Genomic DNA, 23,427 nt, shown 5'->3' with positions numbered 1-23,427 from the left:
ACAAACCAAAAACACGCTAGCACCGCCACTCGCCAGCTGGCTGCCTAGCATCACGTGAATTCGCTCAATGCTCGCGCCGCCCACGCCCTGCCCGGAACGCGCCTGTTGCTGACTCTGGCCGTGCAAATGGGGGGGCGTTTTGTTGCGGCCTAACAGAAAACAGAAGTCAATACATGACTATTAATTGCCTGCGCTGCGCGTGTCTGCAGCCTCTCGTTCAGGACTTTGTCTCACGTTTTGTTCACTCTGGGTTCATCTTGCAAAGACTCCTTTTTTTGTTCCCTTTTCTCCCTCGCTACCGGTTTTTATTTTATTTTTTTACAAGTCAGTTTGATCCTCCCTGCAACAAGAACCTACAGGCTTGCTCCTCTTCCATCTCCAAATTCCTCCTCATCATCCCGGTCTACTTTTGCGCCTGGTGGCTTTCCGCTAGCAAACCCGGGTACTATTTGGAGAGAGAAGAAAAAAGCAAAGTTTGCGGGGGAATTAAGCAGGGAATAGGCGTGCAGCCATTTTTTTTCTTTGTCGCGTCACAGCGGGGGAGGGCCTCATATATTCGGAGTCCGGACGCACGGTAAGTTGTGATTCACGCACTGAGAGATGCTCATCTGAGGGCCCATCAACCTCTCCCCGTTCTATCATGTCTATGTATTAAAAACAGCCTTTATTCGCGCGCATCTCTGGCTAATGCTTATTCGCAGCTCCATGTTTCTTCAAAGCGCCATCGTGGCCAAGTTGCGTGCTCTTGTGGACGACATGACTCCATCCGGCAGCCCCTCCATGCAGGCCTCATCCGGCACCAGAGAAGACACCGAGAGTGTGCCGGAGTCGCCTGAATCGACTCCGCCGACGACACAGAGGCCGAAGCTGTCAGCATCACCAGCGCCGCCATCGCTTCCGCCGCGACCTCGTCCAGCACGGCGCATAGGCCGAATACGCCGCCCGAAGAAGGGCTCCCTGCGTGACATCCTTCGCCAGAATGCCGGGACTTCCCTCTTCTTGCGGCCCATAGGTTGGACGGACCTTCATGCTAGCTTGCTTGGTGTGCGCTTCTGTGAGCTGCCAGTCTGCGACACGCCGCGGCCCTGCACCTTGCCGGGCTCTCCGCCAACGCAGGGCCATATGCGACCGTCAAACACCATCACCAAACTGAGCGAGGCACTGACGGAAATCCTGGTTCCCTCTTCGTCGCTACCAAAGCCGACGTTCACAGCCGTCAAGGCCGTCTTGATGACGCTTTGGCCGGCGGCCTTTGCAAAACCGCAACTATTCCCAGAGCTCAACATCTATTTTGGCGACAAAGTTTATTATGATGCCGTCAGGGTGCAGGCTATGTGGAACTATCCTCCAAATCCTTCTGCCTTGTCATCACAGAGCTCTGTCGCGACAGTGGTGACCCGACCTGCTGAATCCTATGGATCCTCGTCATCGAACCCGACACCTCACTCTACTGCAAACTTGCCGATGTTATGCTACATAGGGAAGAATCAACTGGCGTCAATACGTCAAAATATCTTTCGTGTAGCTGTCGGTCCCGATAACAATCCCAACATCCCTGTCCAACGATTACAGCAGCTCCGAGGGAAGCGTCTTATTCCGGCAAATGCTGATCAAGATCCGCATTTCGTTGGCATCTTTCTGGCCATGGCCCAGCGTCATTTTTACACTGCACCGACGCAAATATTCGCAAGAGAAACGTATTGGCCTCGGAAAGGCGACTCTCGACGACCCGACTTTCAGGATGTCAAGATGAGGATTTTGACTCATGATACCGAGACTTGCGAATTCCTGGTTTATACGGGACATGTTACGGCCAAATTCCTCGAGCGGTTTTACGACCCATCCAGCGCGCCGTGCGACGAAGATGGTAACATTGAGGGAATGAAGATTGAGTTTGCTCGGGTCCCCATCTGGCCAATCCTCGGATTACGAGAACGACTGGGCAAAGCCCTCGGAGAGGATATTGTGGGCTCGTTTGACCCAAATTATATGGAGACGTGGGAAGAAGACAGTCCTGCATCACAGTCGAGACCTGCAGAATCAGATGCCAGAGTTGCCAACATCAAACGAAAGCGAGGAACTCCACCGACAATAGAAAGTTTGGAGGAAGAATCGGACGAGGATGAGGCCAGCATGGCTGACAAGAAGCGGTGCCTGAGCGGGGAAGGAAACCGTGTGGGCGTGGTGGTATGAGAAGAGAAGAAAAAAGAAAAAGAAAAAGGGAACACAAAGAACATGGTAAACTCTAATTGGCGACGCTTGGACGTTGCCGTCGGCGTTGGGGGGGAGGCTTTATGAAGATGCATGATTCAACATAATGGGTAGAAAGGGAGGGGGTTGTACACTAAGACAGGCTGGCGCAGGCATAAGTCAAGTCTTTCGAAACGGATTGGAGGTGTTTTATGAGACCCTTGGTTCTCACGGATTTCAAGCTGAAAGACACATGGGCTCGTCTTTTTATCGCGAGACGTATAATGACAGCGCTTTTGCTCTTTTGTTTCTTCTCCTTTGGTTTGTAAGATGCGCACTGATATCATGGACGAAGGAGCACGTCAAGTTAGGTAGACAGCTTTAGATACTAGGTAGCATGGGCCAGATGTTATACACGGCTTGAAACATCATAACCAATTTAATATTCCATGAATGTACCATGTCAAGATAACGATACATTTCTTGAGACAAATTTTCATTTCTAAGCAATTCATCTTATCTCTCGTGAATGAGTTATACCATGTAAGCATGTGAACGGCAGTTCTTGTGGAACTGAAGCGACATCGGGAGATTTACCGGTGTAGCATCTCGGAGATTACATCGTTACGCACGACGATACGAGTATCTATGCAGCCAAGAAAGATTATCGTGATACACCATCTGCCATTACGTGAGATCTTTCCCAAAACTGACGATATTTACGGTGAGTCTCAACCTGTCGTGTTCGTATAAGTCGAGATGCTCAAAGCTCAAAGATGCAAAGACATGTGAACTGGTAAGGTGTAAATCTCATACCCGATCTTGGCGCCCTGGGTCTTGTCACTGCCGCTTCATCGTTTCCACTTACTCATCCTTCAACCCACAACTATAAGCTCACAATCCACAATACCTGTCAGCAACACGTGAATCTTCGGGAAGAACTCACCGAAAACGACAAAGACAGAACAAGTAAGACAGCTGCTTGCAAGGATCAGATCAGCAGGGCAGGGACACTTTCCGCTAAGCTTGGCGCCCGTGGCTTGTCGGCATCGCCTTGCAGGCTGCATCTGCACGTCCCCAAGCTGCCAATGACATCTGTCGATCATGACAAAATACTCTAGCCTCAGTTCTTGACATGGCTATCCAATAGCATCGAGAGAACGTTTGACTCCGCATCTGCCATCTCGTGCCTGAGCTGACACTAATCCACCTCCTCGCTAGGACGAAGTGTGCCACCCCAGAACGACAGACCTCGGCCTATGCTTATTTTCTGCGTCTTCTAAGCTTCGTTCACCATCTTTTTTTTCATGTGCTCCCAATTTTGCTTGAGGAGTTGTCAATAGCTCAGCGACTAATATGACCTAAGCTCCCAATTACCCCCCTGTCGACGTCGTACTAACACCCCGCATTCTGTCTCCCCCCCACGGGGAAATAGGCATAACTCGAGAGCCTCTTTCGCTCTTCTAGGCAGCTCATTAATTTACATAGTAGTACTTTGTCAAAAGGCGGGGTGAGAAGCCATCTTCACAGAATCTGCAACTCGGCCGAAGCGGCGACTAAATTCACTGCCGCTGCGTTTTGACAAGCTGGAAGATCCACCTGAGACGGCACGGGACCATCAGTGCGCGGCAATGGGGGACACCAACGGCCCGTTTTTGTTGTCCCGTCTTTCTTTTTTGTCTTAAGACAGAAATGCAGTGTAGCCCTCCCTTGTAAGTTGTTTCCCGACCTGGGGCTTGGCAAATAGTCTTATTTTACTTTTACTTTTTACGAACGAGTGGGTTACCGCTTCTTTGCAACGGTGATGAAGTTGTTGACCTTTCCCTTTTCAACACTCGAGCCGATGCATTTCGGGGCTCCAGCTAGAGCATGTAGTACAAGTCCCCCCTCTGCCAAGTCGTGTAAGTTGCTGGATGGGTGGAGATTGGTTTATGCGCTCATGAACAGACTATCCGGAGAGGAGAAGGGCAGCCGGTGCTAAGAATTCTGTGAAGTATCGAGATGGCTGGTTTCTTTGTGGGTTGGGACTCACGATGTCCCCGCTACAAGGTTTGGCGGAATGGGTGCTCGTACTCGTACACGCCTGAACTATATAAACGATATTGAAATCCCCTCAATTTATCTACTGTCTCATCAATCAGTTCTCTCGCCCTCTCTTCCATCTTCAGCCGTTTGTTGAGTCTTCAACATGAAGTTGTCCAGAGCTCTTCCCGCCCTCCTGGGCTTCTCCTCCTTGGCTGTCGCAGCCCCAACTCCAGAGAAGGTTGAGAACACGATTGAAGCTCGATCTCCAGTCAGCGTACAGATTGCCTCCGGAACCATTGTCGGCAGCTCTCTTCTAGGCATCGACACCTTCAATGGAATCCCTTTCGCTGACCCGCCGGTGGGCGACTTGAGACTGGCTCCTCCCCAGAAGCTATCCAAAAGCCTGGGGACTTTTAACACTCCTTTGCTTGCTCCCTCTTGCCCTCAGATGTTCATCTCGACAGGCACGTCAAACATCATTATGAAGCTTCTGGGGAGCTTCCTGCAGTTTCCGTTCCTGCAGCCCATCACTGGACAGGAAGATTGTCTCAACATTTCGGTTCAGCGGCCCAAGGGAACCAAGGCGGGCGACAAGCTTCCCGTTCTCTTTTGGATCTTTGGTGGAGGATTCCAGCTCGGAGCTACCGTCACATACGATGGCTCCAGCCTTCTCGCTTCTGCTGTTTCTCAAGGACAGCCTTTCATCTATGTGGCTGTCAACTACCGCGTTGCTGGTTTTGGGTTCATGCCTGGTGCTGAAATTCTCAAGAATGGCAGCGCCAACGTGGGACTCTTGGATCAGCGTATGGGACTTCAGTGGGTGGCGGACAACATTGCGGCCTTTGGCGGTGATCCGGACAAGGTCACCATTTGGGGAGAGTCTGCTGGCGCCATGTCCGTCTTTGACCAGATGGTGCTGTTTGGAGGTAATGCTACATACAACAACAAGCCTCTGTTCCGCGGCGCCATGATGAACTCCGGAACCGCTGTGCCTGCTGAGCGCATCGATTCTCCAAAGGCTCAAGCAGTGTATAACAACGTTGTCAGCAAGGCTGGCTGCAGCGGCTCGTCGGATACTTTGGCGTGTCTTCGCAAACTCCCTTACAACACGTTCCTCGACGCTGTCAACTCGGTCCCAAGCATCTTCTCCTACAACTCTCTCGGATTGTCCTACCTGCCTAGACCAGATGGTGTCGTTCTCCCGGATAGCCCTGACGCCTTGTTGGAGCAAGGAAAATACTATCCAGTGCCCATGATTGTGGGTGACCAGGAAGACGAGGGTACCTTGTTCTCAGTCTTCCAGAACAACGTGACCAACACAAACAGTCTCGTCAACTGGCTGTCTGAAAAAATGTTTTCCAACGCCACAAAGAGCCAGCTGACGGAACTGGTCAACACATACGACACGGCCATCTCCAGCGGCAGCCCCTTCCGCACGTTCATCTTCAACGACCTATACCCAGGCTTCAAGCGCACGGCAGCGCTCCTCGGCGATCTTACCTTTACTCTCACCAGACGCATGGAGCTCACCGTGGCTTCTCAGGTCAACCCCAACGTGCCCAGCTGGTCGTATCTCTCTTCATACGACTACGGCACTCCGTTCTTGGGAACTTTCCACGCCTCGGACATTATTCAGATCTTTTACGGTGTATTGCCTAACAATGCTATGAGGAGCACGCGGACGTACATTTACAACTTTTTGTATAATCTTGATCCGAATGTTGGTGTGAAGGGATATGCGAACTGGCCGAAGTGGGCGGATAACCATCAGCTCATGTGGTTCGAGACTTCGAATTCTCAGAGTCTGTTGGCTGATGATTTTAGGGATGATAGTTATCAGTGGATTGTTAAGAATAAGGAGGTCTTGCGAGTGTAAAAAAGAAAAAATGGTGATGGATAGGTTTTGGGAGTTTGGGGTGGATTTCAGAGCATGGAGTGATTCATTTGTATATATTATATTCATGATTAACTGAACAAATAGCAAAAAAAGGAATCTTTATTTGCGAAAATCTTAGTTATTGTGATGTTCTCCAAACCAAGAGCTCTACTTCCTAAGCTGTCCCTGTTTATGTTGAAGTGTTTGTCTTTCTCGTCACATTGGCTTTAGGGGGGCGACCTCGTGGTCGTCCTTGTTTAGGTGACTTTCTAGCTTTAGTGACTTTATAGGTAGTTTTAGGAGGCCGACCTCGCTTCGGAGGTGTGTCAGTTTCTTTTGCAGTTTCATTTACAGTTTCCCTTGCGGTTTCTTTTGCGGCTTCGGAAGCTCGCGCAGCTTCACGAAGACTTCGATTGCGTTGTCGTGTTTCATTTGCGATTTCCCGTCTGATGAGTTCTGAGCATGTTTTAAGGCGGAACCATTCTGCAGGCTTGATACGGTTGAGGTAAGCCATATGTTCGTTATTTAAAACGAAGTCTTGCATGTCTAAATCTTCATGAGGATCAGGCCAGTAATCATCACTGTCGAGGGAATCAGAGTCAACTTCGTCCGAGTCTTCATCGCGTATGTCCATGTATGCCATCGCAGTATCAGTATTGAATTTGCGAATAAACTCTTTGTTAAAGCTTGTCGTCTTCCGGTGTCGGGTGTGCCATGCTTCTAGGTGTTTCATAACGAACGGGCGATGATGATGCACCGCGTAATCCTGAATTTGGTCCACTATGCATATCAGATCGAAGGCTCGGCCCCATTCTTTAACATCTCCCTCCCATATCGTCTCAACCATCTGTTTTTGGAGTCATAATTAGTAGTGTTAATCAAGGCAGCCATTAGCCCAGGATTTGAGCTTCGGAATGTTAGATAGAACTACTTACACAGTCGTGCACCATATTCCAGGCCATGAAGACTTGCCAATACGAACCGCAAGATGTAAAAGCAAAGAGCTGATACTTGGAGCTCTCTTCCGTCTGGTATTCGGCAACGTTGTTAGGATCCCGAGCCAAGTCATCCAGCATAGCAAGGTATGTCCGGCAAGCATGATAAATTTGATCCTCAGCTTGCTCGTAGTTTGTTGCTTTTTTCTTAGCTTCATAAACTGCAAAAGGGAACAAAAGCTCAGTTTTGCCCCAGGTACCATCCACAATGAGGCCACACTCAGGATTGTTCATCATAGACAGCAAGTCGCGATTCGAAAGGCGCTTATCAGGCTGCAAAGTTGTATGATCCTCTTTGCAGTCTGGTATATTGCAAAGGTATCCGCGTTTGAGAAAGAAGTCATCATAGCTCCTTAATCCGATTGTCGCATCTGGAATTCTTTTTTTAACGGTTTTGTTCCCAGCCTCGTCCACGTCCAAAAATTCGTACGGTCTTTTATCCCTAGAGTAAGCTTCAAGTTAGTATGCAGCGGGTTCAGCATGAACCAGGACAAGTTGAGATAACCAACATTCGGAACCTTTCGTCATCATACAGGAGGCCAAACACATCGTTCCAGGAGCACACTTCCCAACAAAACTCAGAAGATGACCAATAATGATTGGATATTGCTCGCTTTTTCAAGTTATACGCCCTTTTGTCAAGCTCTTCTTGTTTTTCTTTGCTTAGAGTCTCTCGATATTGTGGTATATTGAGATTGGGGCAGAACTTAGCCCAAACTTTTGCCATTACTGTGCTTCTCAGGAAGAGGGATTGCCTAGATATGGTGACACTCGAGAACGGTTCGGGCACCAATGGCATGGCGCGCTCTCTTGGCATTCTCCTGCAAGATTGTAAGATTTAGCTTTGGGGTATTACCACTGATGGACTTACATATTTTGGGTCATGATAGCACTAGAATCGTAAATTTTATTCCAGGAAGTACACAAGTCCAAGCATTAAAGCCACGACCTTTGGAGGTTGCTATCAAATTTCTCTCTTTCTTTCCCAAGCCGTCTAGCGAAAGGATGATGAATATTTATAAAGTGAACGCATAAGGAGCTAAAATGGTGTAGATATATGAAAGCTTATGCATCTTGTTTTTATACTAAGTGAGCAAAAGTGTTGGGCCTCTCTGGCGGCCTGGTACTCCTCTTCTAAGCGCCGAGGTGGATTGGCAAGGCTGTTTTTGTATTGAAGTCTGTTTCAGATAATTCCAAGCCTGTGCATAGCGGGGTCACTAAACAGGCACCGTCCTAACAAAATCTTTATTGTTAGAGGATGCGACTTTCTTTGTCGTCTTACTGACGTTACCTTTGGTGTTTTTAGCGTTGCTAAATATTTGGGATGTGCTAACCCGCACTCCAAGCTAGCTATATTAGATCCGCGCTCTAACTTACAAGGTTGGCAACATAGGAGACTCTCGGATAGAACGAGTTAGAAAGGTACAAGTAATTCTAGGAAAACAGCTGTTAGCTAGGCCTCTTAAGCGGTCCCATCCTGCAGATGTTGACAGTCTCTGCCTCATTTTGGCGATTGAGGCTCAGCTCAGTTGGAGCTGAGCCATTGTGCATAGGGACCCTTGTCAATTCTCAGTTTCACAATGCCATGTTATTGTAAACCAATCATTGCCTACAGAAAAGTTCCATGAGACTTCATAGCAGAGATTCCTACTAAGTGGCGTGATCGCAATGATGAGTTGTTACTCACTGAATTATTGGCTGCATAGTATGAAGCCGACTATAACGTCATAACAGAGCGCTAGGTTTGCAGTACCATTTTTGCTTCGCAACAAAGAACGATGATGGCTGTTAAAACGAGTAAATGTGTGCTGCTGAAGATGATCCTGAGAGAAAAGAAATTTTTTTACAAGCGTGTCCCCGTTGAGAAACTCATAGTTGAAATACGAAAGACGAATAAACCCTTCTTGACTAAAAATGCGCCTGAAGAGAACGCAAAACACGTGCCAGACTGCGCCGGAAAGATTAGGTAGCTTCAACGCATTTAACCAGTGTGTGAGATGAACCAAGGCACCGAGATAAAAGCCCAAAAACACTCGCTATCCCAATTCAACGCCGTACCTAGGCATTCTGCGTTTCACTCCCTCTCCGTTGACGTCATTAGCAAAACAAACTCGTTTGGTACCTCGCGTAACCATGTTACCCATCTGCGTCTGGAAGGTGGAAGTCAAAGATGCCTCCACGTTGTTGAAGTGATTCGAGTTGAAGAACTCGGCGGCTTGCTTGTCGAGACACTTCGTCTTGCCATCGTAGATCGAACGAACGAAGATGTATTGAGCCCACGAGGGCTTCGCTTCAAACGCACACGTAGTCTTGTGGTTGGACGGTGCGTTCATGGCGGATTTACATCAAGACCAGACGCTATTATCCATGGGCAAAATAGGAAGAACATTGGGCGGGAGTAAGGGCAAATCTCCCAGGAAAGGCTCTGTCGCAAGTACCTCCGGCGGCAAGATTGATGTTTCACCTCCAAATTGCAACGGGAAACCATCGAACGCAGAGTTTGACGTAGCGAAGGCTCCCATCACCCCCTCCGAGAGTATCAGGAACAGCGCTTACGATGCACTGAAAGCCGATGAACCGAAGCTAGTGCAAGCGTATGAGAGGATATTGTCTCTGAAACTGAATCAGAGTGCTGTCTCTCCAGAAGCTGCCAGCGTGAAGAATATCGTTCTTCACAGACTCCATGATGAAAGAAGGTCAATAATGATGGTAGCGAATAGTAGAAGATACTGCCTCTAGCGATGACGCATACTAAATACTAGTCGAGCATAGTTATGGTAGTAAATACTCAAAGTATATAACTATAGTATTAGATACTGGATGTATATAGCTATAGTATCAGATCCTAGATGTACATAGCGTCAATAGTAGAAAAATATAGTTATAAGGCTTTCCTTTATATCCAGTTTCAATGCTCCAACTTCACGAGTGTTCCACCAGCCACATGCAACCCCCAGAAGTAACTACTAATATAGTCTTTGTGAATGTTTCAGACGGCACTGAGCTGATGTAGGGTATATCCTACGTCAACTACACTCTAACGCCTAATACATCGTTAAGCTTGTTTCCCGTTTGGCTGTGTCAGCTCCCCTATTCTCGGTCAAGTTATAAATAACTGGCCCTTTCGACCAACCTGGTGAAGGTGGGCAAGCGGATAACAGAAAAAGCGAGATCGCAAATAAAGAAGTACATACATTTAGTAATATAAGCACCTTATTAACTCATCGAATACTGCTTTCATAAAGAAACGCCGATTCAGCCAGGACATGATCTTTAATTACCTATATTAATAAAATAGCAGGTACTAAATAAATATAAATATAGTAGAAGTAAGTAAATAAATATAGATACAGTAACAGTTACTAAAGAAATATAAATATATTAGCAGTTATTTATAAAATGTAGATATAGCAGCTACTCCCTTTACAGGCGTATAATTTAACTCGTGGGTGTTCAAAATCTTCTCGGTCTCGGGTTTTCTATCCTCCACTTAGCGGGGTATTGCGACCAGAGAACGAAGTTCGCAAACTACGCATGGGGTCGTATCCTAGTGATCACCGGCTACAAACAACAAAAACGCCTTCTTGAGCAAAAGAGTGCAGAGCTTCCTGAGGCCGAAGTCCCTCGCGGGCTTGTCGGTGCTACCAATAGATGACTCCCCCTGCCATCAAGCAGAGTTCGACATTTGCGATCTTGTCCGAAACTCCGGACCCAGTTTCGTCATTGAGCACCGGCGTCTTGCTGTCATGACTACTCGTGCAATCCTCGTGGGTCAACAGGACATTCTGCGCGCGAAAGGATCTACGGCCTTGTCAAGTTTGAAAGACTACCTCAAAAACCGCAATGCCATCATCAAGGTTGCAGGATGGAATATTCTGGGCAATATGCAGAACTATAGTGAGTGCGTGAAGTTAGAGCATTGAAAATAATGTAAAGGAAAGCCGTATAACTATATTCCCCTACTATTTACTACTATAGCTATACTTATCTAGTATCTAATACCACAGTTGTATTTATCTAGTATTTAATACTATAGCTATATGTATCTAGTATCTAATACTATAGCTATATTTATCTAGTATCTAATACTATAGCTATATTTATCTAGTATCTAATACTATAGCTATATTATTTCCTGCCCGAGCATCAAGGTAACTGTCAGGTGAAGGTAGTTTGCGGAATTTGCCAAGGCGAACACGGACAGCGATGCCCCGAGATTGCAAACGCACCGGGTGCCAGCCTTGAAACTTTCTGCAACATTCCCCCATTGGACGACGTAAGCCGTGCAGCCTTCTCGTCGATCAAGGTCAGCAAAGTCGCCGACTCCATCAAGAAGTTGAAGCTTCAACGAAAGCAGCAGCGCGAAGACGCCAACGCCAACGCGTACGCAAAGCAAATGCGACAGACTACTACGGACTACGAGGATTACACCAGGGCCCGAGGATCTGCTCAGCCTGTGTCGGAAATTATCGCAGGTCCATCGACGAAGCCAGATCATCCACCTCGCGAGATGCAATTGACCATTCAGCCAGCGGCGCAGGAGTCTGTCGCAGATCCTCAGCCTCATTTTGTTCTACCGCACCTCTCGTGTTATAATTATAATATTAAATAATAAATAAATATAACTATAATATTAAATAATAAATAAATATAACTATAATATTAAATACTAAATAAATATAGCTATGGTAGTAAATAATAGTAAAATATAGTCATATAGCTTTTTTTATATACTTAGTTTTAATACTTTAACTTTACGCAATTACTGTAGTACTACGTAGTAATTCCCTATATATACTTTGCAACGAAGGAGTAATAAAACAGTCACAGACAGACTATAAGTCTCACTTTATCGCCATATTTTCCACTGTCTCTTAATTCCGCCAACAATCTTACTTAGCGCTGCTTGCCAGACTTTGCATTACACCATGAGACTATTTTTCCTCCGAACCCATACCCTATTATTCTCCGTTACCATCTTCTGGATGTTCATCAAGGCTTCTTTTCTTTCATTCTTTATAGCCTCTTTTTCTTATCTGCATCCTTGAATCATCTTGTCACTTCTGGTTCTTCTCGTTTTGCTTGTCCTTTAATGTTCCGCCGGCTCCTTCATTTGTGCTGCTTTCGGTCCCCGTGTCTCAGCCATGTGAGTCCAAGAAAGCTTAAAATCCGAGTTGCGATGCCTCTTTTGCCACTATTTTTTGAAGCTTTGTTTTCTTGGATTGAAGCTTCTGGGGCTGCGCTTTCTTCGGGGTGGGCTGCTGGAACAACGCTCCCTTGAACGACGCCAGGCGGTATGCTTAATTCTAGTGGTGGCAGTCCCGTACTCCCTCTAGAGAAATGGTCGGCCCCTTGAGTTTTGGCTTCCGAAACTGCAGTCCCTTGAACAGGGCTATGTGGTCGGATGTTCAATGCTGGTGGCGGCGGCCCGCTCAAAGCTATCAACCGGTACGTATAATTTAATTCAGCATCGCCGTCGTGGAGGTAACTGGTAACAGCTGGAGGAGGTTCACCAGCAGGTGCCGGTATATCGCGCGGCATAGACATCTCAAGAAGATAACCTTGAAGCTAAATTAACCTGTAGCGCAGGCGAAGATTCTGATGTCCTTTTCAGTAAAAAAAAAAAAAAAAAAAAAAAAAAATGAAAAGCTGAAAAGCACGGTTTATAAGATTGACGGATTGTGTTTTACTACTGCAGTAGCTGCATGCCTCAGCCTCATTTTGATCCGCCTCGCATCTCATGTAAGCCAATCATCCTCAATACAGCGTTTTGTTGGGCATTGCAACAAAGATTAATAAGAGATAGCATTACCGCAATCAGAGTCTGTTATTTTCTGAAGCGATGGCTACATATGCAGTCAGTTGTACGGATAATACACCATGACTCGCTGTCTTTTGTCCTCACAGATCATCCTAATTGGCGCTACTTGCCACACTTCACATCGAATTGTAGCAACATATTATTTCCAAGATACTTCTCTTATTCTCGTTGCTTGTTTTCCTTTGGTTTCCCATCTTTTGTGATTGTATACTTGCTGCTTCTTGTTGCCTCATCAGGCTTTGCATTGTTTCTCTTGCTATTTGAGGCTCCGCCGACTCCTCCACTTTGGCTGTGTTCATTTCTAGAGGCTTGGGTTCAGACATGGGAATTAATATCCGTGTCAACGCCCCTTTCGCCGCCACTTTCTGAAGCTGCGCCTCCAGTAATGCGATGGATCTGTGCTTGAGACTGGTGGCGATGGCCCCCTCTTTGCTCTTGACCAGGCGGCCGTATTTATTTATACCTCCGCTGAGCATTTTTAGATCTATTCATCAAAATGAGACATTTGTAGAATCCAAATAGCTATCGGCGCTATTGACTGATTGTAGAGGCAAAGATTCCGAGGCCTTGCGGATCGCAAGAAGCCAGAGAGGCACATTGGCCAGCGCAACAGCTCCCAGTTTAAGCTTCCTTCACCGGTCCCAATTTTATGCCAGTTCTGGCTGGCCATCTCTGCCTCATTTTGTTGGTTGGGGCTGAGTTACCCTGCCATAGGAGAAAGCCTTGTCTAAGTTTATTCTCCGCTGCATGAACGTAAGCCAATCACGTTAACCAGATGGCAACATCGGGAGGTGCACCCTACATAGCCTGATCACAATAATAATAATAATAATAAGCTGTTATTTGTTGAATGATTAGCTGCATATGCAACCAATTGTACACGTCATAAGGCTCTGCTAAAGAGGCAAACGCTAATAGTAGAGAGGACATTATGCGTAACACAATGTAAGACGGATAAGCTGACCGAGTCTTGGTTGTTGCTCTTTTGTTCGTCTCACTTTTCTTTCCAATATCGTCGCCAACAAACTCCACGACCCATAGCCATCGGAAAGGCGGACAAGCCTGCAATATGACAGAACACTCGCAGTCTCCGCATCCGTCAACTGCTAGGAGTAATATCACAAGGGAATTTACTGCACCGGTTGGGGATGGGGCTCAAACCAGACGCTCGCTGGAGCAGACCGTGCCGTGGAAATATGTCGGTTACCGTGGGTATTCGAGATTTATTTCCTCTGGGGATAATTTCTTTATCCTTCGTCGCTTCTCAGTGCTGAATGTTCGGATTTCTTTGGCCCTTCAAAACCAGCTTGTGATGCTTGAGCGACAGCTGAGCGAACTGGACAAGAAGTATGAAGGTGAAGCCCAAATTCACAACGGACGATTTGAGGGAGATGAGAAAGATCGTGAAGAGCTCATATCTTGTATTACGGAAAAACTAAGAAAGTATAGTAGGTTAATAAACCATAAAGAAAGAGAAATATGATTGCCTGGAAGTTTTCTTTTCTTATTAACTATTAATTTTGCAGATGAACTTGTGCTGCAGCAATCCGCTCTACGAAGTTATAAACCAGCTCCATCACAAGATATCAAGAGTATTTTCCGTTGGCATTTTAATCATGCCCATCGTGCTATTTGGGAAAATGAGCAGCAATATTTGCACTACGGTAGTATGCATGGGCATCCAAATGGCTATGAGCATGCTTGCGCTGAGACAGAAGCCACCCGGAAGACGCGAACTGACGACGACCTCATATGTGTGGTTCAAAAAGAAAAGCCGCCACTACGCCGCGTTATCGACAGCTCGCGTATTTTTCGAACGATGAGCCTCTGGGAAAAGGAACGAGGGGATGTTTCTGCACATGATATGGAAAATGTCACCTACGTCTCCGAACAGCGGTTAGATTTCTTTGTTTCTCTTATTACCACGATAATTGGTCTTGCTATGCTCGTGACACCCCTCTGGATCCTTCAGTCAACTACAAATCTCCAATCGAAGCTCATAATTATAACTGTCTTTATCATTGTGTTTCTGCTGGTCTTATCTTTTGGAATGGTAGCGAAACCTTTTGAGGCTTTGGGAGCGACGGCAGCGTAAGTTGAACTAATTGACATATAGTAGAGTCAACTGCTAACTGTTTAGGTACGCGGCTATTCTTATGGTGTTTATGCAATTGGGGATTAACTAATAAGTCGCCACTTGAAGAACTAACGGCACTTGGAATAGAGAAATTGGATATCCGACACTCTGGGCTGCGGGCTATATCTCTAGTAACGTCAAGTACAGCTACATCTCTCTAGCAACTTTCACTATGTATATGTTTCTCCAATATTTACTACTATAGCTATATTTCTTTAATACTTTTTAATATCACTATATTCGTCTGGTCTTCTCTATCATATGCGATATGAGCCGTTAGATAGCAAAATCGAGATGCTGAATGGACATTCCTATTATATATTCGGCTTCACGCGTAAACAAATTACTGTAGAGATATGCTTATATCTGGATATATGGTTTCATATTCATGTTTACATTCAACTCCTATGATATGTCCTCCAGGCACATATTTAATACATCCCTTATACTCATTAACACTTGGGGAGATTTTCTGCAGCAATGTCACAACTTGTCAGTCTCAGAACTGGAAATGATCAGGGAGGAGGCGACTTACTGGAATTGCACTGGTCTGAAGTATAAAATCCATTGATGTAGCATTTCAATTCCCAGTTATAGTCCCAAGAGCTAATCATCAATGATATTAGCCATTACTCATATTGGTGATTAGCCGGTGGGCAGACATACCAAACTCCTTCGTAGCAGTCTCCCGTCTTATAGCAGGAAAAGTCCCAAGCATCTCCGTCACCAATCGTGGTGACTGATTTAGCGCTAAATTTCGGGCTGCTTCTGCAGTGCACCGGGCCGTCGTTGTTGAAGACATTGCACATCTCCGCGCTGGCGAGAAGAGGAAGGGCCACGCAGAGGAGTGTAGTAGCGGTCTTCATGTTGGAAAATGGTCAAGAATATAGATATATATTGCTTTAAGAGTTGTAGAACATCTCAAGACAAAAGGGAAATAAACTCTTTATATATCCTTTCAGGCGGCGGCTCATCGCCCAATTTCGATAACGCATCGGCCCACAAGGTCAGCAAATACTCTGTTTTCAAGTACTGCGAGTCTATTAATAACTCTTGGAGGATCAAATTCACTTGCCCCTGGAAGCAATTTAGCAGCAAAGAGATTATACTAGCTGCTTTCGAACTACCATGGCGAAGCGGATCGTCGCTCTCGCTGCAAGTCTTTTGCGCCCGCGAAGTGGAGCGTCTGGAAGCGATTCCGCGCCCATTTCCTATTGTAGAAGCTGATGTCCGGATAAGCTTAAAGTGTAGAATAAGACGGGCAAACATAGGCTCCGAAGGCCATAAGCTTCTACGACATTGTGGGTTTTCAGTTACACGACGGCGAATTTTCCTTATTATGCGTCGTCATTCTCACGGTTCGTCGCACAGGAAGAGTCGAGGCACAGAACAATGCGGGGGCCGATATCCGTGGCGAGGCTATTCTTAGACATTTGGGGATCGCGGATCTTAGATGCACGTGGGTAGCACGCCCCGCTATGAAGCCCAGCAATAAACTGACCGCGATGTATCTCGTGCATTAAGTTTTCCGGTGTATCCTCAGGATTCTCGCAGGCTCCAACAAATCTCTCAAGAAGAATCCTTGAGGAGCGCCATCATGGTTGTCTCACATTACTAGCAATCTGAAGTCTTTGTCCATAGACTAGACTTCGATACTAAGCCATGTCTCTCGCTCCGCATACTCTGCAAGGTAACCCGAATTACATCAGTTGCATGCTGCAGTATAACAATGTCCAACGTAATAATATATGGGACATACATGAACCCCGCTGTTCTTTCCCATGTGATGCAACATCATAGCGTGCATGAATTATACAAGTCGTACCAAGGAGGAGCAGGGCCGTATCTCCGCGCATAAATAATTACACCAAAACAGCCACCAAGTAACCAGACAAATGGGTCGGGACTGGGCGTTAATAACTGTATTTCCCATAATTGAACAGATTACATAATTTATCTGGGCCAACCGAATGTTGCTGGAACACACACACAACAACAAACCTTGGTGACCCCAGGCCATGTTCCATTATGAGTCCTTGTTTCAGGATGCACCTCTACACTCCAGCATAAAATAGTGCAGGGGAATATTTCACCATAGCTACTAACTTGTTGCGCATCCGATCGGATGTATCCGATCAATCTTATATGCGTCAATGCTGCTTACTGTGCTATACCTTGGCTTGCAGGAATGACATGCATGCAGATGGTAGAAGCAATGCAATATCACTACATGACTTCACATTCATCTACACTATACTATAGCCACATGCATTTAATGGTATGTGTATAGAGACATGATATTAAATAGACTTTGGATATATACTCAGCTCCTAGAACTTCCCTGCATTCGTGTAACGTTTAGCATCTCTAAGATGTAATATCATGCAAGCCCACATAAGCATACAGAACATTACCCCTACGCGACCCAATTACACAAAGCCACGAATGAAACCATATGAAACCGTTTAGTTTTATTACTCATAAATGCTTTACATTAAATTACTAACAACCTCTTTCACCTGTGACTGCATAATTGCGTAATGGGAGAGGGAAAAGCAAGTGTGGCTTTTTGGGGTATAAAGCCTCTGCATTCCACTCGATAGCCTCATCGTACCTAATGCAAAGATGCAACACGATATCTAGCACCAGAAAAATACTTCATTCTACTATTTTCCTTCCTCATCTCATTCAAAAAAACCATCTCGCTAAATACCTCCACTAAGATGGACCCCAATAATCACGACTTTGAGTTCGCCCAACGCGGGCTGGTAGCACCTTTACAGGATCCAATCATTCATTCAGACACCGAGAATATAGTTGTCTGGAATGCGCAAGCTTATGATTTCCTTGAGAACGATTGTCCCCAAACTGCCAATCCCTCTCTATGGAGACAGGGCCAGCTCTGCAGCACAACAGCTGGTCTCTATCATGTTGTTGATGGTGTCTATCAAGTCCGCGGGCTTGACTTGGCCAACATGAGCATTGTTCAAGTCCCGAATACAAACAAAGTCGTCATTATCGACTGCTTGACCTCTGTTGAAACCGCGCGCAAAGCATTTGAGCTATACCAGGAGTACCATGAAACTCAACATGGCCACAAGCCGGAAATTGTCGCTCTTTTCTATACCCATTGCCACGCTGACCATTTTGGCGGCGCACAGGCCATCATAGAACTTGCAAATAACCCAGATCTTCGAGTTATTGGTCCAGACGGCTTTCTCGAACACGCAGTGAGCGAGAACGTGTACGCATGGTCAGCAATGTCCCGTCGGGCCATTTACATGTATGGAGAAGCGTTGGAGAAATCGCCCACAGGCCAGATTGGCTGCGGCCTTGGACAGGCTTTGTCCGTGGGTGCAAGTAGCTTAGTTGCACCAACCCAGATCATTACAAATGATGGTCCGCTCAGGCCAGGCATTCAGGGCTTGGAGGTTGTCTGCCAACTGACGCCAGGTACGGAAGCTCCAGCAGAAGTAAATTTCTTCTTTCCGGATTACTCTGCTCTCTGTATGGCTGAGAACGCAAACCATACGCTACACAATATCCAGACGCTTCGAGGTGCGCCTGTTCGTGATGCTCGACTTTGGTCACGGTACCTTGATGAATCCATCACTCTATTTGGAGACAAGACTGATGTGGTGTTCGCCACCCACCATTGGCCAACCTGGAAGCAAGATGACGAAGATTTGGTCAATATCTTCCTATCAGAACAGCGCGACTACTATGCCTATCTTCACAATGAAACGCTTAGAATGATGAATAATGGCGGCACTCCTGTGGAAATTGCAGAGGAGATCCAAACACCTCCAAACTTGGCTTCGCGGACAAATCTGCGCGGCTACTATGGCTCTGTCAGCCACAACGTCAAAGGAATCTACGACAAGTATATGGGCTTCTTTGATGGCAACCCGGCAAATCTATGGAAGCTTCCTCCTGTTGAAGAGGCAACCGAATACGTTCAGTCCATGGGAGGAAGTGACAAAGTTTTGCAGCTGGCCCGAGATTACCAGGCCCGCAAAAACTTGCGTTTCTCGGCAACTCTTTTAAATCATCTTATTTTCTCACAGTCTTCCAATCAAGACGAGGCAAAATCGGTGCTAGCTGAGGTCTAAGAACAGTTGGGATATGGGGCAGAAAACGGCACCTGGCGCAATTTTTATCTTGTTGGAGCTTTTGAGTTGAGAAACGGATCTCAGCCAGTGCCCAATACAATGGATGCCCAGTCTCTGGTGGCTCTTAGTCTAGATCAACTGTTTGACACGCTTGCCATACGTCTGTATGGGCCAGATGCGAGTAAACATGCTGGTGTCACCATCGATTTCATGGTACAAGATATGCCGAAACGATTGGAAACAACCAAGGTCGGGTGGCATGTAAGGCTAAGCAACGGTGCCATGACTGGACACGCCATCCCATATGCGCCTCCTCCAGAGCCCCGAGATAAAAATGTCGGACTTACGGTATGGACCGATCACAAGACTCTCGTTCAGATAGTTGGAAGTGCAGCGGCCGGTGTGCCCATCAAGCTCGACCAATATGACCTTATTACCGTCGGAGACACTGGGAACTGGGATGTCATTACGTCTTTCGTTCAAGTGCCTGACTCCGCGTTTAACATCGTCACGCCTTAATTCCAAAGTTGACTCTTACCGCGAAACTGTGAGGTTTAACTGCTACGATAAGTACTGTCAAGCTGGAATTAGTTTAGGTGCCTGAAGTGGGAAAGAAGCTCTCCAATTCTAAATATACATGGCATATTGAAGTGCTGCGCATCATATGCAGCCAGTCAATTCGGCTCTAAGAACGTACGCCGCATGCTTGTCGCGCTTTGTTATCCTCTTACCATCGCTATCACAGATTGCCCAGACTCATAGCTTGCTTCATATAGTAAATTTATATACATATAAAATAAGAGTCTGGTCCTCTGGCATTGGAGTATCTTTAGTAATATGTCATCGATCCATTATGGTGTAGCATTCCTTCAGCATCGCTTGATGTTTTTATACACAGCCAATAGCATAGCTTTGTTTGGTTCACTCTGACTTGAGGCGCGAATTTGATCCCAGCTTCACTTCATACATGGCCAAATGCCTCCCGTCCATATCGCGTTATGGAACGGCCTTTGTAGCCTCAGATTGTAGAGCCCGAACCTCTGTTGGCACTGAAGTAATTCTCTTACCTTCCATACTGGGAGCCCATGGCAACTACTAAGGCCTCCATGTTGGACAACGATCTTCAGTTCTCTTGTGGCGCGATGGTTTAGGCCGAACAGCAGTAGGGCACAGGGGGGCATGATTCGAGAATTTCCAGTATCTGCTATTACCACGACTTTCCGCTACTGCAGCTATATTCCTCTAGTATCTACTATTATAGCTATATTCCTATAGGATATGCGGCGTTCGTCCTGTGAATTCCCTGATACTCTCAAACAGGTACTCTGCCGTCGTGACAAAGGTAAGATCTCTTTGGGCATCAACTCTAAAAGATGCGCCGGCAGAAGCCTCTGGAGTCTCAGTGTCGTTCTTCGCTATAGAAGAGCCATTGTGCCATGAAGTCTCCGATATGGCAGTACCGCCGGTTACCATGCCAACAAATCGACCACTATGATCCCAAACGGCGGTCCCTGAATCCCCCTCGGCACTGAAACAAGTGTAGTTGCGTTCACAAAAAACAATCCACTCCCATACCACTAACTTTCCACCCGTGGAATCTCGTCGAACTGCCAGTATTTCGTTTGTCATGCCAAACTTCAGGCCTGACCCCATGCTTCGTATTCCCACGGGTAGTCTCGCAGCATTCCCATCTTTTGGCGTGGGGACGACTCCAGTAATTTGAAGGAATCCATCATCGCTTATGTGATCTGATAGCTTTGAGGGTTCTCTGAAAAGAGATTGCCGTCGTCCCTTTGCATCTTTCACAAGAATTTGATCATCACGACTTTCCGCTTGTTTATGGCCAATATACACCTTGTTAGTACACCGAGCAGCGAATTCATTGGCTGTATCTAGCCTAACCAATGACCAATCTAGAAGGAGTCCTCGCGACGAGTTCGCATATGAGGGTGCATAAGCCACGTGCCCAACGATTCGAGATTCATGCAGCATTGGCAGTATGAGGCTAGCCGCTTCGGTGACTTGGGACGAAAGACTACCGAATCTCGGTAGACGCTCTCGCTCTTCAGAAGTTGGGCAACGAGATTTCCTGGCCTCTGCGGTCTCCTCCGTTGTGCTGTACCCCTTATCCCATTCGTGTATCTTCTTTGTCAGATCTCGGTACATCTTTCTGCAGTAATCTTCCAGGCCAACTCCGTCGTTAACTAAACTCACTGCTGTCCTTTGGGTTAACTGTCGAACCAACGTAGTCTTGTCGCCCGAGATGTCAACGTTAATATCGACCGACGGATCAGAGGGCCCCTCAAGAACGACGTGTCGACATGTTAAACCGTAGTGTGCACCCTCGTCTCCTAATCGTAGATGAAGACCCATGGTGCCCAATTTGTCAGACTTTATGTTGTGGATTTCATATCCGATATGAGACGAGAAAGGAAGGACATTCTCAACGGCTTCCTGGAGGAGCAATTGATTGGCCTTTTCTCCCACCATGGATGGCGTGGAGGCGGCTGCCTTGGATGTGATATCTATGAAGGCGTCTAATTCTTTGTTGGCAAATGGTACTTGAGTGACTTGCTGGATTTCAACCTCAACATCGGTTATTCCCATCAAACGAATGGCTTTGCGGCAAGAGAGTGCAACCTCAATCGATGTTTCCCATGGCTCTGAATCGGTGAGGGTCTCAATGACGAATACAACAGGGCTTCCCATGTCCATCCCGTCGTTTATGCGAATGGGATAGAAGCGATGCCATGGGTAATCTCCCAAGATAGATATGATGTCCACAGCAAAGGCTTGACTGTATTTCGTTATTATGTCCTGACAAGTGAGTGGCTCTCTTTGTTTAAAATGTTTGTCGAACTGGTACGTATCGCGAGTGCTATTGGGGACAAAGGGAGTGGCGCTTGTCCGGGCGATCAGCCTAGGTTGATTGCGCAATCCGTCATAGTACTCGGCTTTCTCTTGCTCCCCTGGAGGATAAGGGCGTGTCGTTTTAGGTGACATTGTGATTGTATGGCACTGTGCCTCGAGGAGGTAACGGATTCATGCGTCCATCTCGCTCTTTATATAGGCAGAGAATACTGAAAGTCTTGGAACCAGACAACTTCTAGGTTTTCAGATAAAGGCTAAAAATGCCTTCCTTATTGAGAACTCGAAGTTGCATGACGAGAAGGTCTTAATGGTAAAAGTATCGTTAGTGGAAGTCGGCACCCGAATTAGCTATTCAATACTTTCTCTACCACCGATACTTTCTTCTACTATCATACTTCCTGCTATCATCGATACTTCCTACTATCATCAGTACCGGATACTTACTTCCGCTATGGCTACCTAGTAACTGTTTCTTCTGCTATCGCTACTTTCTCACCATACCCATTTCTGCGAAGCTTTCGACACGGAGTGCTGTGCAACCGACTTGATGTGCTGGTTAGCAATCCCCTTTGGTACCATACAGACACTATAACAATATGCCACCACGAGGTACCTATAAGGCATTACTACATACTTTTAGGTGCATTTATGGGTCATCTGAGTAACTCTGATCAGCCAAAATTATTACACCACTTAGACAGTCAATCACCCACTAAAGTTACAAAAGTTTATGCCTACGTAGCTTAAGGAAGGGGCGCCGGCCGTGTGTCCCCCTTCTTTCTCTATGTCATGTTCGTTCGCAGTGGTGCCTGAACAAACTGAGGTAAAATCGGCAGCGCTGCTGTTAAATCAAATATATTTGTTAAATCTATTAATTAATTAATTAAATTATTACAATTTCCTTAATTAATTAATTAAATTTTAAAGATTAATTATTTAATATATTTAATTTATATTAAATATAAGGTATAAGGCTGGAAAAAAGATCTTCCGGTTATTATAATAGTAAAAAAAAAATATTATATTGCTAATTATTAATAGTAAATTTATAATTAGTAATATAAATAGCTAATGTAGGATTTAAACTTACCCTTTTATAAGGCTGTTTTATAGTTATTAATTATTTAATAAATAAGTTAATAAAAAGATAGGTTATTTTTATTAATATAATATAATAGGAGGGTGTTAGTAAGGTTAGTAGTAAAGGTAATTAAGGATAAGAGTTAGGGAGGTAGTATAAGTAAAATAATATATAAAGTTTTCGCTAGCTTTATAATAAATAATATATATTTTTTATTAGCTTTTTATTATAACTTTTATAATTTTTAAGGTTATTATATTATATAGCTTAATTATATAGCTTATAAAAGTATTATTATTATTATTATTATTAAAATATA

The 23,427-nt window shown here is 45.7% G+C and overlaps 8 protein-coding genes across 8 annotated transcripts; 5 read left to right on the top strand and 3 right to left on the bottom strand.

Annotated features, from left to right (window-relative positions):
- The first annotated feature begins 162 nt into the window (after positions 1-162).
- On the top strand, positions 163-2,662 carry V8C40DRAFT_253575 (uncharacterized protein). Its single transcript, XM_083217648.1, has 2 exons — positions 163-648; positions 702-2,662. Exons 1-2 carry the CDS (start codon positions 641-643, stop codon positions 2,191-2,193), a joined length of 1,500 nt encoding a protein of 499 aa, XP_083069388.1. The 5' UTR covers positions 163-640; the 3' UTR covers positions 2,194-2,662.
- A 1,224-nt stretch (positions 2,663-3,886) lies between these two features.
- Positions 3,887-6,194, top strand: V8C40DRAFT_253573 (Alpha/Beta hydrolase protein). The gene has a single exon (XM_083217647.1). It carries the CDS (start codon positions 4,379-4,381, stop codon positions 6,089-6,091), a length of 1,713 nt encoding a protein of 570 aa, XP_083069387.1. The 5' UTR covers positions 3,887-4,378; the 3' UTR covers positions 6,092-6,194.
- Positions 6,195-6,235: 41 nt separating this feature from the next.
- On the bottom strand, positions 6,236-8,136 carry V8C40DRAFT_77420 (uncharacterized protein). Its single transcript, XM_083223414.1, has 4 exons — positions 7,958-8,136; positions 7,596-7,907; positions 7,027-7,528; positions 6,236-6,938 (listed from the first exon to the last, which is right to left on the bottom strand). Exons 1-4 carry the CDS (start codon positions 7,969-7,971, stop codon positions 6,282-6,284), a joined length of 1,485 nt encoding a protein of 494 aa, XP_083069386.1. The 5' UTR covers positions 7,972-8,136; the 3' UTR covers positions 6,236-6,281.
- A 2,463-nt stretch (positions 8,137-10,599) lies between these two features.
- V8C40DRAFT_253570 (uncharacterized protein) lies at positions 10,600-11,086 on the top strand. The gene has a single exon (XM_083217646.1). It carries the CDS (start codon positions 10,833-10,835, stop codon positions 11,007-11,009), a length of 177 nt encoding a protein of 58 aa, XP_083069385.1. The 5' UTR covers positions 10,600-10,832; the 3' UTR covers positions 11,010-11,086.
- A 2,890-nt stretch (positions 11,087-13,976) lies between these two features.
- V8C40DRAFT_269178 (uncharacterized protein) lies at positions 13,977-15,093 on the top strand (the record flags this gene model as incomplete). Its single annotated transcript, XM_083220054.1, has 3 exons — positions 13,977-14,355; positions 14,434-14,998; positions 15,048-15,093. The coding sequence occupies 3 exons, from the start codon at positions 13,977-13,979 to the stop codon at positions 15,091-15,093; spliced, it is 990 nt and encodes a 329-aa protein (XP_083069384.1).
- Positions 15,094-15,249: 156 nt separating this feature from the next.
- V8C40DRAFT_77409 (uncharacterized protein) lies at positions 15,250-16,192 on the bottom strand. The gene is made up of 3 exons (XM_083223413.1): positions 15,711-16,192; positions 15,580-15,650; positions 15,250-15,516 (listed from the first exon to the last, which is right to left on the bottom strand). The coding sequence occupies exons 1-3, from the start codon at positions 15,908-15,910 to the stop codon at positions 15,497-15,499; spliced, it is 291 nt and encodes a 96-aa protein (XP_083069383.1). The 5' UTR covers positions 15,911-16,192; the 3' UTR covers positions 15,250-15,496.
- Positions 16,193-17,767: 1,575 nt separating this feature from the next.
- On the top strand, positions 17,768-19,675 carry V8C40DRAFT_281886 (sulfuric ester hydrolase; the record flags this gene model as incomplete). Its single annotated transcript, XM_083221703.1, has 2 exons — positions 17,768-19,070; positions 19,158-19,675. 2 exons carry the CDS (start codon positions 17,768-17,770, stop codon positions 19,673-19,675), a joined length of 1,821 nt encoding a protein of 606 aa, XP_083069382.1.
- A 750-nt stretch (positions 19,676-20,425) lies between these two features.
- Positions 20,426-22,159, bottom strand: V8C40DRAFT_281883 (uncharacterized protein; the record flags this gene model as incomplete). The annotated part of the gene is made up of 1 exon (XM_083221702.1): positions 20,426-22,159. One exon carries the CDS (start codon positions 22,157-22,159, stop codon positions 20,426-20,428), a length of 1,734 nt encoding a protein of 577 aa, XP_083069381.1.
- Positions 22,160-23,427: the final 1,268 nt, after the last annotated feature.

This window comes from Trichoderma camerunense (genome assembly GCF_050948025.1).
Source record: "Trichoderma camerunense strain CBS 138272 chromosome Unknown V8C40scaffold_18, whole genome shotgun sequence".
Classification (NCBI taxonomy): domain Eukaryota; kingdom Fungi; phylum Ascomycota; class Sordariomycetes; order Hypocreales; family Hypocreaceae; genus Trichoderma; species Trichoderma camerunense.
This window is presented reverse-complemented; position numbering and strand designations above follow the sequence as displayed.

Coding starts and splice junctions, on each gene's coding strand:
- V8C40DRAFT_253573 (XM_083217647.1), top strand. CDS start 4,379: ATGAAGTTGTCCAGAGCTCTTCCCGCCCTCCTGGGCTTCTCCTCCTTG.
- V8C40DRAFT_77420 (XM_083223414.1), bottom strand. Junction 7,529..7,595: donor GATGACGAAAGGTTCCGAAT/GTTGGTTATCTC, acceptor AGCTTACTCTAG/GGATAAAAGACCGTACGAAT. Junction 6,939..7,026: donor GGAATATGGTGCACGACTGT/GTAAGTAGTTCT, acceptor CTCCAAAAACAG/ATGGTTGAGACGATATGGGA.
- V8C40DRAFT_253570 (XM_083217646.1), top strand. CDS start 10,833: ATGACTACTCGTGCAATCCTCGTGGGTCAACAGGACATTCTGCGCGCG.
- V8C40DRAFT_77409 (XM_083223413.1), bottom strand. CDS start 15,910: ATGAAGACCGCTACTACACTCCTCTGCGTGGCCCTTCCTCTTCTCGCC. Junction 15,651..15,710: donor GACTGCTACGAAGGAGTTTG/GTATGTCTGCCC, acceptor ATTGATGATTAG/CTCTTGGGACTATAACTGGG. Junction 15,517..15,579: donor TTCAGACCAGTGCAATTCCA/GTAAGTCGCCTC, acceptor ACATTGCTGCAG/AAAATCTCCCCAAGTGTTAA.